Source organism: Petromyzon marinus, chromosome 21 (genome assembly GCF_048934315.1).
Source record: "Petromyzon marinus isolate PM22_M1 ecotype Great Lakes invasive population chromosome 21, UKy_Petmar_22M1.pri1.0, whole genome shotgun sequence".
NCBI lineage: Eukaryota > Metazoa > Chordata > Hyperoartia > Petromyzontiformes > Petromyzontidae > Petromyzon > Petromyzon marinus.
Genome location: NC_133687.1, coordinates 9,609,213 through 9,628,903, shown reverse-complemented (window position 1 = coordinate 9,628,903; position 19,691 = coordinate 9,609,213). Strand labels below are relative to the sequence as shown.

General features: G+C 51.5%; 1 protein-coding gene across 1 annotated transcript; it reads left to right on the top strand.

The window, feature by feature from the left end:
• The first annotated feature begins 4,714 nt into the window (after positions 1-4,714).
• On the top strand, positions 4,715-18,585 carry PIGT (phosphatidylinositol glycan anchor biosynthesis class T). The gene is made up of 13 exons (XM_032958039.2): positions 4,715-5,008; positions 6,156-6,333; positions 7,230-7,357; positions 8,087-8,187; positions 9,066-9,152; positions 9,691-9,778; positions 10,867-10,964; positions 12,286-12,445; positions 13,411-13,510; positions 13,752-13,852; positions 14,442-14,604; positions 15,153-15,254; positions 16,549-18,585. Exons 1-13 carry the CDS (start codon positions 4,753-4,755, stop codon positions 16,799-16,801), a joined length of 1,815 nt encoding a protein of 604 aa, XP_032813930.2. The 5' UTR covers positions 4,715-4,752; the 3' UTR covers positions 16,802-18,585.
• The last annotated feature ends 1,106 nt before the right edge of the window (positions 18,586-19,691 follow it).

Genomic DNA, 19,691 nt, shown 5'->3' with positions numbered 1-19,691 from the left:
CATTATCCTGCCGTAAAAAAACTCACGGCGTTTTACCCGCAGGAACCGAATTGTGCGTTTTTTGACCGGTCCGTGCGTGTTGTATACAATCTAGCCACGAGAGGACACTACGTTCGCTGCAAGTCTTGAATGGACTCATGACCCGAGCAGTTGGTGGTGCGTACTCAAGTGGGCTGGATTTGGCAGAGGAGTGGGCTGGGCCTGTGAGCAGTATGCCTTCTCGATTTCAGTGTGCAGGGGCTATTGAGCGAGTGGGCGTGGCTTTGTAAAGTGGGTGGGGCCACATAAGGATGGAGCAGCTGCCAGGTCACCCATGTGACCCGGTTGAGCCTCCCAGATATTTTATAGCCTTATATATTCACAGTGTGTATTATACAATATTTATGTATGCACACGTATACTTGTAATCAAGCAACTGTTTACAGCATCACACTTTTATATATGAAGTGATGAAGGATACATTTTAATTGTCAATGTTCTGCATGTTGTTTGCAAGTGCAAAAAGCACGTGAGAAAGGGCTTTAGTTCGAAAAATATTTTGTAATGGAAGTGAAAATATCAGTCCTGCATCAAATGAAAACACAATTACACATTGGTGGGTGGAGTGGCGGTACAGTGGTTTGCACGCTGTGCTTCGAAAAACGGTAAACCTGAATTCGGTCCTCAGCCAGGGTGATATCTAAACCGGTGTAGGTGGGCCTCCACACGAACTCTACCAACCCACGTTGACCAGCATGGTGAAGTATGGTCGTACAGCACATTGACTGGCATGCCCTAGGGATACCTTAATTCAACAGTGTATTGACATTGGCTGTAAGTTATTATCAATGCGTGTTGATAATCTTTGTATATTTTTTTGATAATTGGCCGTTAAACACTACATGGTTGTATGTCTTAGCACCTTTTTGCCGTCTCAAAATGTAATGATTAAAAACGTGAAATGGTTAGCTCTGATGCGTTTCCGGTTTGTACCGCGTGTTGTTTGGCACGATGTCCGACGTTTCGCTCCACGTGCCTAAAGTTGAACTTGCTGAAGCTCCCAGAAATATGGGGCGCAACGTCAGACATCGGAAACGCATCGGAGGGAGCTGTACAGCAATAGTGGTAACTTTCAACTGCAAGACTGTTAACACTAATGTAACAGGGACACTTGGGTGTGTAACGCAGCAACTTGATATTTTCTTTTAGTATAACTTTAGGTCTCTGTTCAACTCCCCTCACCCCCCCACCCCCACATTTTATTCCAATTCTGCCATCGGCGTCATCTCACGAGATGAAGCGTCCGTCTGGAACTGTCACGGAAGCGATGCATCCCACCCCCTGTTAAAGAACGGCCCACAGAAGGAGTTATCGCAGCAGAACTGCTTCTGAGATCCCCTTCGAGTGACTTCTTATCCACGCTAGAGGGTGCTACACTCTTCCCACAAGCCGTGCTGTAAAGGTGCTCTCATTGCAGTGGAACCGAAATATTTATTTGGTCATTCTCAGAGCTGGAATTATTTGTGAATTACGTGGAAAACCAAATGTCACTTGGTGACCAGGCTGAGACCATCAACTCACTACAGTTGAGGATTCTATTTAATCGCAGGTGGCTGGACCTGGATTTGAACCCAGGTTCTCGCCAGTGCTGGTTATTTGTCTCCGACGCAGACGTTAGGATCGAGACATCTGAACTATCCAGCCACCTCGGGATGAAAACATTTCGATCAGAAGTGGAATTTATTATCAAGACAATCTGAAACAAGGTGGTTTCAAATGAAGGGTGGTTAATATATGTAAAAAAAACATGTTAGTGAATCTTGCAATTGTAAAGAATTAAAAAATGACTTTAAAACTGTGTGTGTTTCGATTTAAAGCTTTCGTGACTGCAGGGATTCATCTTCTTGGTTCTTTCGGTAAAGTCACGTAGAATGGAAATAAAATAATAAAAATAAAACGTAAAATAAAATTCTCATGACGTTTCGGCCACAACAAAAGTGGCCTTCTTCAGGTGAAGAAACAGGTCTGTCCAGAAGACAGAGCTTGAGTGAACACTGTCAAGCAAGGACCGCGTCTTTTAAGCTGTGTGGGCGGAGTTAACATGAATTAGCATGTTACCAGCCCCACCTCCGGAGCAGAGGAGGGGGGCTGGGAACACAGAAAAAGAAGAGAAACAGCCAAGGTGCGCTGCTGTGTCCTGTGTTGCATTATGACTATGCTATAAACTGGACTACTATACAATACAATATTATACCTTCCAATCTAAACTACATGGTATAACATCATATCCATAGACAAAATGCGTTACTTTACACTTCCCTATACTTTAGACTATAAATTATTAGAATTGTAACATTACACTGTTTTATTCTATGAACCCAACTATATACCACACTGCTGTATATTCACTATGCAATTACGATGCTATATATTGCCTTATGAATTATGTTAAACATTACAATGTTATACTATTTATTAGTATACCACATGTTATAAACCATACCATTAACCGTGGTGTGAGAGGTATTAAGAGGCAATGCCAGCGAATGGACTGCGGTCTGAAGGTCACCGTAAAATACAATCAATTAAGAACCGAAATGGTTTATAACATCTTTCCAATGGTTACTAAGCCAGAATCCATCTTCTCGGTTGAAATTGTCTCTGTGTTTGTATATGTGGATAGCCTCATGAACGAATCTCTCATGGTAGCCGGATGGCTTCCAGAGAACCTCCATCTTGGAGAAGTCAATGTCATGTGAGCCCACTGAATTATAACAGTGATCTGCCACGGCTGAGGAGTTCGTCCTACCGTGTTTCAAATCTGCTTTATGTTCACGGATGCGGTCCGAGATATGTCGTTTGGTTTCTCCAATGTAGCTGCTACCACAGAGGCACTTTAGTTTGTAAACGCCCGGGTACTGTATGTCTGGAACCACATCTTTTACAGATGGAACCAGATCACGGATTTTATGTACTGTGTTGAATCGGACCTGGATCTTGTGTTTATTCAGGATTTTGGAGATCTTTTTTGTGATCCCGCAATGTAGGGTAAAGTGATGGTTTTGAATGGCTCCTCAAGAGGATCCTTCTTCATGACTGGAGTGATGGCTTTGCGGATTGTGTAGTCGGAGTAACCATTAGCCTTGAGAGCTTGGTGTACGTGTTTGAGTTCACTGGCAAGTGTTCCTGGTCGGAAATGCATTGGGCTCTATGGTATAGAGTCTTGATGAGGGAGTTCTTCTGGGATGGATGGTGGTGGGAATCCGGTTTTAAGTAAGCATCCGTATGGGTAGCTTTCCTGTAGACAGAGTAGCTCATTGAACCATCAGGTCTCCTTTTAATTAAGACATCCAAAAAGGGTAGCTTGCCTTCTTTTTCGACCTCCATGGTAAATCTGTATGGAATTGATGTGGTCGAGGAATTGGTCTAGAGCAGGCCGGCCATGTGGCCAGATGACAAAGGTGTCATCCACGTACCTCTTCCATAAGGTCGGGCGTAGAGTGGCAGTCTGGATGGCGTCAGTTTCAAAATTTTACATGAACACGTTGGCTACAACCGGAGATAGGGGGGAGCCCATTGGGGTGCCCTCAGTCTGTTTGTAGCAAGTTCCATTCCAGGTGAAGTATGTGTTGGTTAAGCAATGACTCACCAGGGGGGTACATCCGTATGCAGTCCTTGATTAACCAAGTCTTCAATGATTGCGATGGTGTCAGGTACCGGAACTTTGGTGAATAAGGAAATCACATCAAAACTGACAAGCAGGTCGTCTGGGGACAGGGAAATACCCTTTATTGTTGATACCAGGTGAGTAGAGTTTAGTACCGCAGAGGTGGTTTTTCCAGTGAAAGGTCGCAGGATATCAGACAGAAAACGAGCCAGTTTGTAGGTGGGGGAGTTGATAGTGGAGACGATGGGACGAAGGGGTCTATCTTCTTTGTGTATCTTTGGAAGGCCATATAATATTGGTGGTCTGGCCGCAGGTTTCAACGAGAATGATTTGGTCTGATCAATTAATGCTGTTGAATCAGAGATAATTTTGTTGGTTTTGCTAACCAGGCTGTTGGTGGGGTCTCTTCTTATTTTTGTATAGCTGCCATCGTTGAGTAGTTCCTAAATTTTGTTATATTCTATTGTGTCCATGATGACAGTGGCATTGCCCTTGTCGGCTGAGAGGATGACAATGTCATCTCTCTTTTTTAATTGAGATAATTCAAAGCGCTCATCTTTGCTGATGTTGCTAGGTGGCATCTTAGCGTTTTTGAGGGTTGCAGCGATTTCAGATCGTGCGTAGGTGAGTGGGCGGGTGAGTGAGTGGGTGGGTATGTGAGTCGGTGGGTGAGTGGATGGGTGAGTAGGTGGGTGAGTGGGCTGGGTTGACACGGTGCTGTGGGTCATCCAGAGCAAAACGACGCAACCGTGCCACCCGATCCGCAAGCACCAAGGGTGACATCGCAGCGATGACGCCGCCGCCTCCGCTCCCGACGTGGCTGTACCGCCTGAACAAGAGGAGACAAGAGTTGGGGGGGGGGTGTTGGGTGGTGTGGGGGGTGCCGTGCGGGTGAGGTGCACCGGATGAATGAACTCCCAACGAGGAAGAGTCGCGCATCTCCGAATCGTTGACAGAATCTCTCCCCCGCGCGCCGATTGGCCAGCGACCTCTCGGCGTCACTTCCGCGTCGCCGGCGACCTATCAGCGACGTCGTCGCGTCACTTCCGCATCGCCGGCGACCTATCAGCGACGTCGCCGCGTCACTTCCGCGTCGCCGTCCCGTCATGGCGCCTGTGTGTTGTCGCTCGTACCGGGCAGCCGCTTCTCGCTCGGGCTCCCTTCGCTCTCCGAGCACGCAGCGGCTGCCCTTGTTGTTGCTGCTGCCCGCGCTGCTGCTGCTGTTGCTGCTGCCCGCGAGCAACGCTCTGGGCGCTGGCGAGGACACGACGCGGGAGCAGTTGCTGCTGAAGCCGCTGAGCCCGGGCCTCGTGTCCGCCTTGTTCCACGTGGAGACGAGGGCAGCGCGGGGCAGCGCGAGAGGTGAGGGGGCAGCGCGGGGCAGTGCGGGGATGAGGGACGGTTGGGGGGAGGTGAGGGGCAGCCGTGGAGGTGAGGGGCAGCTGTGGAGGTGAGGGGCAGCATGGTGACGTTGGGGGAGGTGAGGGGCAGTTGTGGGTGTGAGGGGCAGCACGGGGCTGTTGGGGGAGGTGAGGGGCAGCATGGTGACGTTGGGGGAGGTGAGGGGCAGTTGTGGGTGTGAGGGGCAGCACGGGGCAATGAGGAGCAGCACGGGGAAGTTGAGGTGAGGGCAGTTTGGGAGGTGAGGGGCAGTTGGGGGAGGCGAGGGGCAGCACGGGACATTGGGGGAGGTGAGGGCAGTTGGGGAACTGAGGGGCAACACGGGACAACAATGGAAATCCCCGAGCAGTCGGGAAGGTGAAGGGCAACGGAAGGAGGTGAGGAGCAGCACGAGCCCAGTTAAGCGTTGCAGAAGGGCAGCGGTGAAGCGAGGGCATCATGGGGTTGAGGACGTCCACGGCGGAGATGGCGCGATGATATCAGCTTGGGTGGATTGTGGCATCGCAGAATTGTGAGAGATGGTGACGGCTTGGGCGTGGGGGGGGGCTACATCCAGCAGTGGATTGACCATGACCGACGGAGATGATACGGAATGACCTGTGTGTGAGTGGGGAGCGGTAGCGTAGCAGGTTAGCGCAGCTACGAGCCCGGCGACCCGAGTTCGATTCCCGCTCACGGCCAACACCAGTGACGATTATCAGAGCCGGTCCTGAGCCTCCCCTAGGTTGACTGGGCCTCAAATGAGTACCTGCTGTGTAAACATCACCACTGGGGAGACAAAGGCGGCCGGGCGTGATGTTGGACACCCACCCCCCTCGTGTGCCTAGTCGGCCTTCATAGGTGCTCGCGAACAGCACTTGCCCCAACAGTCTGTGAAAGGCTGCACGGGGGATCTTTGTACTTGTGTGGTGTGTGTACAATGGGGAGCGGTGGCGCAGTGCTCGGTTCACTGTGCTACAGATCCGCCTACCCGAGTTCGATTCCCGCTCATGGCCAACATCAGTGACAATCGGAACCAGTCCTGGGCTAATGAGCACTTGCCCCAACAGTCCGTTAAGGCTATAACGTGGGGGGGGATCTGTGTTGTGTGTTGTGTGCGCGGACACAGAGCAGCACTATCGGCTGTTCCCCCGCCCGCTGGGCTCCGTGCTCTCACGCTACTGGGTGCGGGAGCTGCACCTCTCGCTCACCGTGGGGGCCTGGCGAGGGGATTCCTGGGGGACCTCTCCGGCGCCCGCGCCGCATGGGGCCCAGCTGTGGGTCTGGTTCCAGAACGACGTTCCAGAGTACGTTCACCCACCGCCAACACCCGCTGAGCCATATAGCTCTCTCGCTTTTTTTTTAAATATATATCGGCGACCTGGCCACAAATGACAGCTCGACGAAGCGGCTCATCGTGCAGAAATGTACTGTAAATGTGTGTCGCTAAATGTGGAGGGAAAAACCGGAGCACTGGGAGCAAAATTTACGCGACCACGGGGAGAGAGACAAGCAAACTCCAAATGTACAGCAGGCGTCGGGGGTCGGGATCGAAGCCACCACCTCCTGTATACCAGGCGAGGTAGTTGACATCTCGCCACCGCAGCGCCCCTGTTCCGGAGTCGGGTCGCTCACCACCACCCGTTCTAGAGTCAGGCACTACTACATCCTGGCCTTAGAATAATACACAAACGGAGAAGTCATAATATTCAATGTCTATTGATGACTAGTTGTATCCCGAATATTGCGTGTAAAAATTTACAATATTTGTCACCATCAACAGCCATGGTCAGTCCACTGTTGGATGAAGGCCTTCCCCGCAAGCTGTCGCCATCTGTCAAGATCCTGCTGTGTCACAATCTATCCAATACCCGCACACGAGTTGATTTCTGTTGTCTTTCCCCGCCCGCCGCACCCCCGATTAGCACAGTTGGCTGCGTACGGCGCGAAAGAAAGTTCAACACACACGCACAATCGCATTTCATCGCGGTTAACGCCAAACCTCCAGCCCTCATCCCTGCCATGGACGCGTCCTGCCCATGCCCGCTTACTCTCTGCGCTGTCGGGCACGAGGACATCAGCCCGTACACACGCTAGGCTGATTGTAACGTCGCAGGATCTCGAGATGACGGTCACCACACTTGGTGGGTGGGGTCCTAATCCAGCAGTGGATTGATCACGTCCGTTGCTATGCGTGTCACAGCGTTGACGCCGCCTGGCAGGATCTCGTGAACGTCCTCTCGGGGATGTTCTGCGCCTCTTTAAACTTCATCGACGCCTCCAACACCGCCTCTCCGGAGGTCTCCTTCCGGCCTTCGGGACCTGCGAACAGTAAGCCGCACCCGCACGGAGACAAAGATCCCCCGTGTAGCCTCCACAGATGGTTGGGGCAAGTGCTGTCAGCAGGCTTCTATTAAATATGGCCAGCACCGTGCCCGGCCGTCTGTGTTGATGGTTATAAACTGCACCAGATACCAATTTAGGCACAGGACCGCTTCAAATAATTGCCACTGGTGGGAGCTGTGACCCGGACTCGCACTCGGGTTACGGTGGTGGCTACGTTGCACGCGGCTGCCTGTCATCCAGCACTGTCGAGGCAGCAGCGAGGGTTGATGGTACAGCAAATGTGGACTCTTGCTTGTTCCAACCGTACGGGAGAGAGTCTTGGCCCCCCTCGCTTCGCGTGGATTTTCTCCGCGTGCCTCCCGTTTCCTCCCACTGTGTAAACGCTCATTAATTGGCCGATAACACCGTAAAATATGTCGAGGACCGCAGAACTCGGGCGATTGTTGTTGGTGCCGGCCCGTCGCGTGGCTGCCCTCCCCCGCTCGTCTGCGGTTCCTCCTCGCGCCTCCGCGTCGTCTTCTCTCTACGAGAGCGCGCGAGTGCATTGCGGTGGCGCGTTGCGAGAGCCGACATTTACGAGGGTGGCCATTGGAGGGAGCGGGGTTGGGGGGGGGGGGTGGTCGCGTGTCGCCCGTGCCACCGCTCTGAGATTTGGCGGAAGGAAGTGACGGCGAGGGCGCGGCGACGCTAACCGGAACGCGTGGCCCCCTGCAGTCACGCAGCGGAGGCTGTTGAGGTACGCGGCCCTTCCCAGGGAGGTCGTGTGCACGGAGAACCTCACGCCATGGAAGAAGCTACTCCCCTGTGGATCCAAGGTATCCCTCCCCCCCCCCCCCCACCCACTCTCATCACATGTCACCCCCTGCCCCACTGACGCTCCGAGCGATACGACCCATCTCATGATGGTGCAAGGCCATCTCTCTTGCGTTTTCACGATGGTTCTCTGAGGGTTTAATGCAGTAAGGAATTTTATTTTGGTGTAAAGTTGCGTTGCTATTTGGGCTATTACCCGATGAAAGGCTTACTCGAAACTTTTTTTGGCAAAGGCGATGATGTCACCCTTTCCCCACAACGCCATTCATCTTGACGTCATCTCAGTTGGTGCTCCAAAGTTAGTGTTATTGTTACCAATTGTATGTAATTACATGCTTTCCAACAAGCATGTAATTACATGCTTGCTGGAAAGCGTGAAAAGAATGCATGCGTGTGCATGATTTTTCTTCTTTGCTGTTTAATGTTTGTAGCTTTCCCAGTAGGAAGATTTACCTTTTCAGCTGCGCTTCCCATTTCTCTGCCGTATCTTATCCTCACTTGAGAGTAAAGCTGGGACGATTCGTCGATTAATCAACCAACAGAGAATTGTGGTCGACCACTCTTTGTCAAATCGATCACTCGGGTCCCTTGAAAAATAACGATCACTCCGGGATCCTGCCTTCTGAAGGCAGGAAACCGCCCTACAATGACATCGCCAAGCTCTGCCCTTCACCTCCCGTCCAGCGGAAAACGTGGAAACGGAGGCGAGGCTATTTCCCCCCCCCCCCCCAACTACTGTGGTGACCATCCGATTAGTCGAGTAATTGGAACCGACGATCGGTCGAGTCACCGATTACTTAAGTAATCGCAGCCCCCGGCTCTACCCGAGTCGTCACTTTGCCCCGAACTCTCTGTTGCGTCGTCGTCGTCGTTGTTTCAGGCCGGGCTGGCTACGCTGCTCAACGGAGGGAAGCTCTACAACTCCAACTTCCACTCGCTGGCGGTGCACGTGCAGCCCACGCCCACCGTGAGTGGTTCCCACGTTCCCCGCAAACAACGGTGGCGACGCGGCCCGAGCGCTCGCGCGTTTGCGGTTCGAGCCCCCCGCGGTCGTCCCGGTTAAATAACCAACTGCGACCACAGGGAGAACGTGCAAATTCAGGGATCGAACGCACGACCTCCTATATACCAGGCGAGGGTAGTTAACATCTCTCCACCGCGGCTGCCCGTAATACTGCGGCGTGCTTATTAACCGTAAATACTTCCCGCTAAATTCCAGCTATGAGAATTGCAACTATTGGTTATCGACCATCTTGTGATGAATATAATTTTTTGGAAAGTGCTGCCCCTAACTGTGAACCAAAGGTCACTTGAAAAGATCTCGGAGTCCAGCTCTGCGATGTCCGCTACCGTGGGCTGTTCTCTGACACGGAGGGTCACACTGCTCTGTGCGGGATGCGAATTGTCTCGTACAGAGCACCGATAGCACGATTTTGGGGGTAAAACCGATGTTCGGAATATATTTGTCAATTCAAATCGCGTAACTGTGTGTGTTGTGGTTTCAGGATCCGCATTGTAACGGGGAGTGCTGGGAGCTCACTCAGTCCCTCCTGGTCGTCTTCGACGTCTTTCCTGCCAAAAACAGGAAGCCAGGTCATACAACGCTCACGTGCCTCTACACTCGTCGTGCTGTCGGCCTACACAACACTGCGGGTGTATTCACCGCAAAGTATACGCGCCGTCCGATTCGCATGGGACGTTGAGGATGATGCCGTGACGTCAGTCGCGAGAGTAGGCCGTCGTGCGCCGGCATCGGGGTCCAAATGCGAACGAAATTATCCGCAATAATTAAAGGTTTTCTTTTTTTGGGTTAGGTCAGGTAAACATGAATGTGTGGTTAAACCCGGCCACCACCCCACACAGCCAATCAGTGAGGTTTGTCGCGTAAACAAAACGTGCCACTCGGTTACTGCTTCAGCCCACCGGTGTGTTGGAGAGTAAACCCACAACACTTACAATTCAAGTACCGTGACGTTTCGCTGATCACAAAAACAGCTTCATCAGGCGACAGCCAGAATTGTGAATGAGTCCTCCTGTTTTGGTCTTAAACGGAGGAGCCCAAAATTACCCGCAAATTACTCACTTTAAAATCTACATGGCAATCATCGCCCCCCCTCAACTGTGAAAGCTTGGCAGGACCCTCCTGAAAAAGAGTCCCGAGTCTCTATGAGGCTTTCCGGAGTAAATAATCGTAGATCGTAGAGTAGCAGTCGTAGCAATGTACAATCACCATACTCTTAGCGTAAAATCTACAATATTCGTGCAATTCATGTGTGTGCGAGGTGCATTATACGGTTTGTAATGTAAGATAATTTCAAATTCATTGTACGATGAATAAGCATTGTACAATTCGTGTCCACTACAAAACTGCGGATATTTGTCGAAGTTTGTATGTGCGTGTGCGTGTTTATGTGCCGAGCTTAGCCCGCTGCGCGACGAACCCGGCGGCGATTCTCTGAACCGGTTTTGACCGTCCCCTAGGTCGAATTAGCCTCAAATGAGTACCTGGTGCGGTGTGTATAAACATCGCCACTGGGGAGACAAAGGTGGCCGCGTGTGGTGCTGGCCACCCACCCACCCGTGTGCCGTGCCAGCCGATATGTGCTCGCTAACAGCACTTGCCTCAACAGTCTGTGAAAGCTAATCTGGGGATCTTTGTTAATGCGTGTGTGCGCACGCAGATTGGTCCCTGTCCTCCCTGTTTGGACGGGGTCTCACCGAGCCTTGTCCCCTCGCCTCCAACAGCACCTTGGTCCTGGATCTAACCCGACTCTCCACGGTGGGGCAAAAACGTGGGCTTCTCCCACAGTGCGGTCACATCATAATACTTTGCTGAACCACAATACCCTGCTGACCTCGTCAAATGAGCATAGACCATCGCGCAAACTCCGGTGGATAGCGCGAATGACTGCGGCCACACCCTCGCTATGCACTTTGAAATCACCGCGATTGAAGACTGATTTCTTTAGAGCTGCTTGTTATATTTAGTTTGTTATCCTTCCCCCGCACCTCCGATTAGCACGGTTGGCTACGTACGAAGCGAAAGAAGTTGAACATAAATGCCTGTCAACCCCTTATCAGTGCCTACTTTATTACAGACCATTCAGACCTTATTGGTCACCCCGTGCCCCTTATGAATCTCAACGTTCATCCTACAATTTACCGTCACAAGGGAGAAACACAAATAAACAACATTATGAGACCTCCTTTGCCAGTAACAAGATATAGCAATAGGTTTTTACCCTTTTATCTGGCACAAAAACTGGCACCTTTATACAAGGGATCATGTTTGCGATAACCACAACACAAGTAGTCAAAATGCAAACAAAAAAGACAACTCTGATAATATGCACTGTCCTTGAATTTGATTGGTCCACACCTGAGACAGCTTTTCTTAGAGCACAGTCTCCACTGGTGTTGGACCAGAAGACGCCAAAAGGGCCTTTTTTGTGCCAGATAAAAGGGGTAAAAACATATTACTACAAATAAACAAACAAAAATTGCCCGTATTGAAACGGATGTACGCCATATGGGCCTGAGAACTCGGTTTCCCTGTACAAGAATACGGGGTAAACCGTATGAGTTGACACGGTATGAACATACATACATACATCAGTGGGGGGTACAACAACCCCCCCCACCTCCCCCCCGACGCCTAAACCAGTAAACCAGAATTATAACAGCTGACACCGTGACGTCGAAGCGCAGGGGTGGGGCCCCCCAAAGCGCGGGGCCCCCCGGGGCGGCCGCCCCGATTCGCTGTCTCACCCCTAGGGACGGCTCTGACAGCACCGTCCTGTAAGCGGGCGATAAGTCTGCCGGTAGGCGGGGGGGTGGGTGGGGGGCGGTGTTCATGAATGGCTTTCCCCAGTGAAGTAATTTCACGGCGCTTGTTCATCGGCGGCGTATGGGTCGTGCGTCCCAGGAACGTGCCCCGCCTAGTCGGGTTTTCTCAGAAGCTAAGCAGGGTGGTGCTGGGCACGAGACCTGGGGATAGTGCTTGGATGGGCAACCGCCATGCAAAGACGTTCACCACATGAGCTTCTCTTCTTCTTCCCCCCCCCCCCCACCCCCACCGCCTCTCCTTCTCACTTCCCCAGGCCGAGGGGAAGTTCCACGTGTCCCCTTTGCCCCCCGGGGTGAAGGCCGAGGACCCCCGGGGCGCCGGGGTCCTCGTTTACGACCTCAAGGACCCCGCCACCTTCGCGGCCAGCTCGCGTGTCAACGTGGCGCTTAAGTGGAGCGCGCCACCCGTGTGGGGTACGCGGCCGCTGCGCGACGGGTGCCGACGACGACGACGACGATGACGACGATGACGACGACGATGACGACGACGATGATGATGATGATGCAATCACAACGTGACAGTGCACCTGGCCTGGCCAGGCGTCTCAGAGTGGAGAAACACACAGATGGATACGGGGGGGGGGGCGGAGGGCATGGGAGCGAGCAATTGCACGACGACAACGGCTGTCATCACAGCGCTCGTGCCAGGCTATGTGCACTTGGAGGCCACATAAAGTGTCGAAGGCTCCCTGGCAGGAGGTCATGGACAAGAACCAGTTGCCTGATTGTGATGACTAGCAAATGCATCACCAATTATACACCCACTGACTTGCATGCTCAACTTACACACCTTACACATCCACTCGCCCACCCACCCAATCACTCGCTCACCCACTGCTCACCTACACATCCATCGACCCACTCACCCACCTACTCACTGAACCGCTCGCTCTCTCACTCACCGACCCATTCTCCCACCCAGCCACTCACTCTTGACAGCAACCAATTACGCTAATGCTCATTTGGCTAAAACCACAAACCAATCCTGATTACTCTAGCACTAACCTGGCCTTACCTTGCTCGTACGCTTGCGTGTACGTGTGAATATTCTGTGTGTGTATGTGCGTGGGGAGCGGTAATGTAGTGGTTAGCCTCTACGCTACGAACCCAGCAAACCCAAGTTCGATTGCCGCTCATGGCCAACACCACCAACGATTATAGAAACTGGTCCTCGGTCTCTCTTAGGTCGACTCAAATGAGTACCTGAGTACCTGGTGGGGTGTGTAAACATCGCTGCTAGGGAGACAAAGGCGGCCGGGCGTGGTGTTAGCCACCCACCCCCTCGTGTGCCGCGCCGGCCTTTGTAGGTGCTCGCTAACAGCACTTGCCCCAACAGTCTGTTAAGGCTATACGGGGGACCTTTTTCTTTGTGCGCGAAGGAGGGGGCGAGGGGCAGGTGGTGCATGTGGAGCGATTTCTCACCGGGTACGGGCTGCAGACGGGCGGAATCGCCACGCTCGTACACAACACTCACAGCAGGTACGTACACACAAACCACACGCTCATTTACAGCACACACGGGAGATGTACACACTCGTTCACAACACACTCGTTCACAACACACACGCACTCGTTCACAATACACACGGGAGGTACACACACTTGATCACAACACGCACGGGAGCTACACACATCCACATTGGTTAAAGGCTCGGTGTCCCACCACCCCTGCTGTAAGGGAGGCTCCATGCGGGATGTCTGTTGTGGTGCGTGTGCTCAGCCAGGGCGTGACCGCTCTACTCATGCTCACCGTGCCCTGGTACCTGAGGCTCTACGTACACACCTTGAGCGTCAGCACGCGCGGCAGGGACGTCGTGCCCAGTGAGTGAGCGAGTGTGGGTGAGCGAATGAGCGAGCGATAGGGTGAGTGAAATGAATAAGCTAGAAAGTGAGCAGGTGAGCAAGCGAGCGAGTGGGCACACGAACGAGTGAATGAATGAGCTAAAAAGTGAGCGGGTCAGCAAATGGGTGGCCGAGTGAATGAATGAGCTAAAAAGTGAGCGGGTCAGCAAATGGGTGGCCGAGCGGGTGAGCGAGTGGGTGAGTCACAGAGAGAGTTGGCTCGCGAGCGATAGAGCAAATGAGACATGTCTTTATGCATTGGGGAGTAGCGGTTAACTCGCTGCGCTTCGAACCCAGCGACCCGAGTTTGAATTTCTGCTCATGGCCAACAATTATCATGAACCGATCCTGGGCTCCCCACCCATCCTTTTTGAACAACCATAGACAGTTGTTGCAAACGTCGCTACTCGGGAGACAAAGGCGGTCGGGCGTCGTGCTGGTCACCTACCCCCCCTCTATGTGCCATGCCGACCTTCATAGGTGCTGCTCGCTTAACAGCACTTGCCCCAACAGTCTGTTAAAGGCTACGCGGGGGGGTATCCTTGTTTTTTGTGCGTGCGTGCTCCAGGCTACGTTGGCTACGTTCCGGCCCAGGGCCGCCGTCCCCACCTCCTGGAGCTGCTGCTGCAGCTTCCGCCACGCTCGACGACGCGCGTGACGCTGAGCTTCGAGCGCGCACTGCTCACGTGGACCGACTACCCCCCCGACCCCAACCACGGCTTCTACATCGCGTGAGTGTGGGGTCCGCAACCTGGCCCTAGCCCAGAGTCGAACCCGGTCTCCCCAACTCCCCAGTCTAACCCCTAACCTACCCCACTGACCCCAACCACGGCTTCTACATCGCGTGAGTGCGGGGTAAGCAACCTGGCCCTAGCCCGGAGTCGAACCCGGTCTCCCCAACTCCCCAGTCTAACCCCTAACCTACGCCACTGACCCCAACCACGGCTTCTACATCGCGTGAGTGCGGGGTAAGCAACCTGGCCCTAGCCCGGAGTCGAACCCGGTCTCCCCAACTCCCCAGTCTAACCCCTAACCTATATCGCCACTGGGGAGACAAAGGCGGCCGGGCGCGGTGCTGTCCACCCAACCCCCGTCGTGTGCCGTGTCGGCCTTCATAGGTGCTCGCTAACAGCACTTGCCCCAGCAGTCTCTGAAAGGCTACACGGGGGATCTTCGTCTTTGTATACGTGTGCGAGTGCATGCCTGTGCGCAGGTCCGCGAACTCTACTTGACCCAACAGTCCGTTAAAAGCTATATGGGGGGGTCTTGGTCTGTGCAGGTCTGCTGTGGTCACAGCGATGATGCCTATTGATGTCAGTGCCGGAGAGCAGAGCTCCGTGTCTTTGATCGAAGGATCTGGTGGACTGGAACACTCCTACAGGTAAACTCGGGGCGAGGTTGGGGATGATCGCGTTGGTCTGGTTTTGTTGGCGTGGTGGTGTCGGGGGGGGGGGGTGGTGGTGTAGGTAGATGTGTGTTGTGGTTGACTCGACGACCGTAGGAACACGAGCCATTGTGTCGGTATGCTCTCACCTCTTGATTAGCACAGGTGACTACGCACGGTGCGAAAGAAGTTCGGCATACACAAATGAAGACGTAACCCAAAACGAGAACGTCTGTTGGAAATTAATAATAATAATATACAGCCCTTTGTCATTACATTGCTGGATGAAGGCCTCCCCAACATCCCGTCAGTCACGTTTGTCAGTGGCCGTCAATCAAACTCTGGTCGTTGGATTCGCAACGCAGTTCGCTAACCGCTCCGGTTTTTGTTTAGTTGTCCACCTCCAATTATCACAGTTGGCTACGTATGGTGCGAACGAAGTTCAACGCACATACACATTTGCTTTTACTTGTGCACACATGCATGCTTGCCTCTACATAGATATCTGCATGCTTGGGTGTGTGTGTTTGTGTGATCGGGTACGTGTACATGTATGTGCGTGTGATTGTGCCCATGGGCATATACCTACGTGCTTGTATGCGCGTATGTGCGTACTAGTTTGGACATGTGTGTGTACGTACATACAGAAATAGGAATCCTGCTCATGGCTAACACCAGTGATGATAATCTGAACCAGTCCTGGGCTTCCCCGAGATCAACTCAACCTGAAATGAATACCTTAGTGTGATGTGTAAACATCGCCACTGGGGAGACAAAGGCGGCCAAGGCGTGGTGCTGATCACCCACCCCATCGTGTGCTGTGCCGGCTTGAATAGGTGCTACTCACTGACAGCACTGGCCCCAACAGTCTGTAAAGGCTATACGTATACCCTTTGAAGCTAGTTGTAATTACTGGCGAAATGTCGTACTCCGATTGTAAATTTTGTGGCTTGGCTTTCCAACACACCGGTGTGCTGTACTAGTGACGAATTGACATGTTTGTTTACGTGACAAACCTTTCTAGTTCGTTGTGTCGGGTGGTGGCGGCTTTATCGACACATTAATATTTACGTGATATAACCCCAAAAAAACCTGCATTATGGATGACATTGGTCGCGAAAGCCTACGTGTTAAACTATACACATGTACATTGAACTTCTTTCACCATAGTCAACCGTGCAAATCGGAGGTGCGGGGTAATTGGGGGTTCTTTGTCTTTACCTTGTTCAAACGTACTTTACGCGGTGGCTTATCCGTACGTACGTCGTGTGTCGGTGCCACCCGCTCGCAGGCCTCTGTCGCTGGAGCGGGGTGTGTCGCGGGTCTACACTCCCCCGCTGCTCATCTCCCTGCCCACGCCCGACTTCAGCATGCCCTACAACGTCATTTGCCTGACCTGCACTGTGCTCGCCGTCGGCTTTGGCTCGCTGCACAACCTGCTGACGCGACGCTTCACTGTCGCGCAGCCGGCTCCCGCGTCCCGGCTTGTCACGTGCCTCGCCAACATCCTGCGCCGGATGCGTGGGGTGCCGCCGCTGCAGTGAAACTCCGGCGGCGCTGGCGCAAGCGAGGGAGGCCGCGACCTGGCCGCAAATGATAGCTCGATGGAGTGGCTTATCGCGTGGGGATTTATACAGCGGACAGATTACTCTGAAACTCGCCGTCGATTCTCGGTGTGGAGGGAAACACCGGAGGACCCGGAGGAAAATCCGCGTGACCACGGGGAAAGAGAGACACGCAAACTCCAAATGTACAGCAGCAGACGTCGGGGCCGGAATCGAACCCACGACCTCCTGTATACCAGGCGAGGGAGATAACATCTCACCGCCGCAGCGCCCCCAGTTAACTTGCATTGTGCGTGTGTTGTTTCGCCTTACGCGATGCTAGGACCTGCTTCTTCAGGAATTGACGTTGTTGTGCGTGCCGGGAGCGTCTCGTCGTCATTGCTAAGGCGGAGGTCATAATTCGGTTTTTTTGCAGGCTTTCTGCACACGTGAATGGAATTCATATTTCAACTCTATTCGGCTGTGATCGTGCATGTCGTTCCCGAACAGAGTTGAAGTTTGAGCGAGATTGTTAGGTCCCTGAAGATGCTGCCAGCATGTGCAGCGAAACGTCAGACATCGTCCCAAGTGACACGTGGTACGACCCGAAAAACTGACCGATGGCCTTGGCTGTGGCAAAGCGATCCGTACCGGACACATTGCGGCATGGTACCGAATAACAAAATTGGAAATGGGGTGAAAAAGAAAATCGTAAACAAAATTTTTTGCACGTGTGGTTCACGTGTTGTAGTTATTTATGTTTTTTTTTTAACTTTACAAAACCGAATGTAGTCTGTCACTGTACCGTCACCTCTCGGTTATCCGTGGGTGGATTATGCGGGTTGCAGATTAACCACGCTTGCGGATAAAAATTGTGTAAACCTCTTTAAACGTCCTTTGTTACGAACAAACGCGTCGGCAGGTGAACGATGAAGAAGCATTCAAAGAGTCGACATTCTACGTCCGTACCTCCACTCGACGTATGCCTGTTTTGATTGTCCGGTTTACATGTTTTGTAGGTTTGTTGATGCCCGGATTGATGGCGTTGGAGGAATTGCAGATTATAAGTAATCTGCCAGGAACCCACAACGATCACACTTCCTCGTGGCTGAAGACTGCAGGAGCTGTAAGCAGCTGATGAGTTGAGCACCAATACTGAATCAGAATTTTGATTTATCTTGGAGCATATCCAATGAGCTATGAAGCTCTTTTTCACAGATGTCCAGTAGGGGCGGCTCATGAAGTTACAACAACAAACAATACGGAAACACGATAGGATTGCAAAGTGTAGGAAAAGTAAGCAAATCACTCCAGTCCTTGGGCAAGGCAGCAAAAAGAGCATCAAAATCAGTCCCAGACCACACCGAGACAACATGCGGGTCCCTTGATAAAATTGCACATTAAAATTGTGCATTAAAAACTAACCGTACTGCACGGGTATACTGGCCATGCGCAGGCCTGATGGACGTGAAATTATTCTTTACATGTTTTGCTCTTAATTAAATGTATTACACGCTCCATTAACCCGAGATAATCGAGAGATATTGTCGAGTTTGAATTGTTGCATGTGAAATAATTGGGCTCAGTCCATGAATGAATTTCAATAATGTGTGCATGTGGGTTTATGGTGAAGGTGTGTGTGTGTTAGGATGAATAATTATTTGTGACTTTACAGAAAGAACCAAAGAGTAATTCCTGCAGTCACGGAAGCTTCGAATCTAGTTTGGGGTGAATAATGTTTGAATCAATATTGAGCAGTGAATTGAAATAAAATGTTAAGAGTGGTGCACGTCATTGTGGTTTTGTAAGAATGGGATGCACTGAGAACAGCAACATCTACATTGCAAAAGGATGATAAATTTCTGCACACATCAGTTTAGAACAGCATACCTGTCAACCCCTTAACAGTGCCCTACCTTATTACAGACCAATTCAGACCTTATTGGTCACCCCCCGTGCCCCTTATAAATCTCAACGTCCATCCTACAAAGTCCCATCAAGGGAGAAACACGAACAAATAGACATAAAAAAATACTTTTTTGTGTTGCCTGTAGTGAAACGGCTGTACGTTGTATCGACCTAAAATCTCAAATTCCCTGTACAAGAATACGCGTACACCGTATTGGGTTGACGGTTATGCTACATATTCTTTGGGTCTTTCGGTAAAGTCACGTAGATAGGTTCAAAGAATAGGAATTCCTGCAGTCACGAAAGCTTTCAGTCAAGGTATGCAACAGCCAGTGTATTAGTTTAACCAAGGCAGAACTCGGATAACAGGTTGGTCTCATTCGCAAGGGTCACTACATTGAAAAATAAAATAGGGCCAAAATATATTTTTTCAACGTTTTTATTTTACCACGTAAGGCCCACTGAGCTCCCTCCATAGCTCGTTTTCAGAAAGCCTCTTAGACAAAATAAAAAATATCACGACGTTTCGATCGGAAGCAATAGAATATGTATTCCTGCAGTCACGAAAGCTTTAAGTCGCAATGAACATGTTCACATTTACCCAGCACACTCGATGGACACATCCGTGGAGAGACAATTTTCAGTAATGGAAGTGCAAAATGTAATTATACAGGAACTATATTGATTTAATTAAGATGCGTATTCATTTTTATTTCTCCTGCAACATTTTTATTTGGCTGCTATTCATTTCTTCAGTCTGCAGACGATTGCTTGCGGTCGAAATTGTGATATTTTTTTTACTATGATTATTTTTCTATCTACGTGGCTTTACGGAAAGATCCATTGAAATATGTTCATTTGCGCTGCACTCCACCGCCCTCTGCTTGTACCAAGCCCAGGGTCATAACCGCGCTGAAACGCGCCCGTTCTGCACTTTCTTCCGCACAGCTCTTTCGCAGACCCCAAGATTCGTACTGACCCC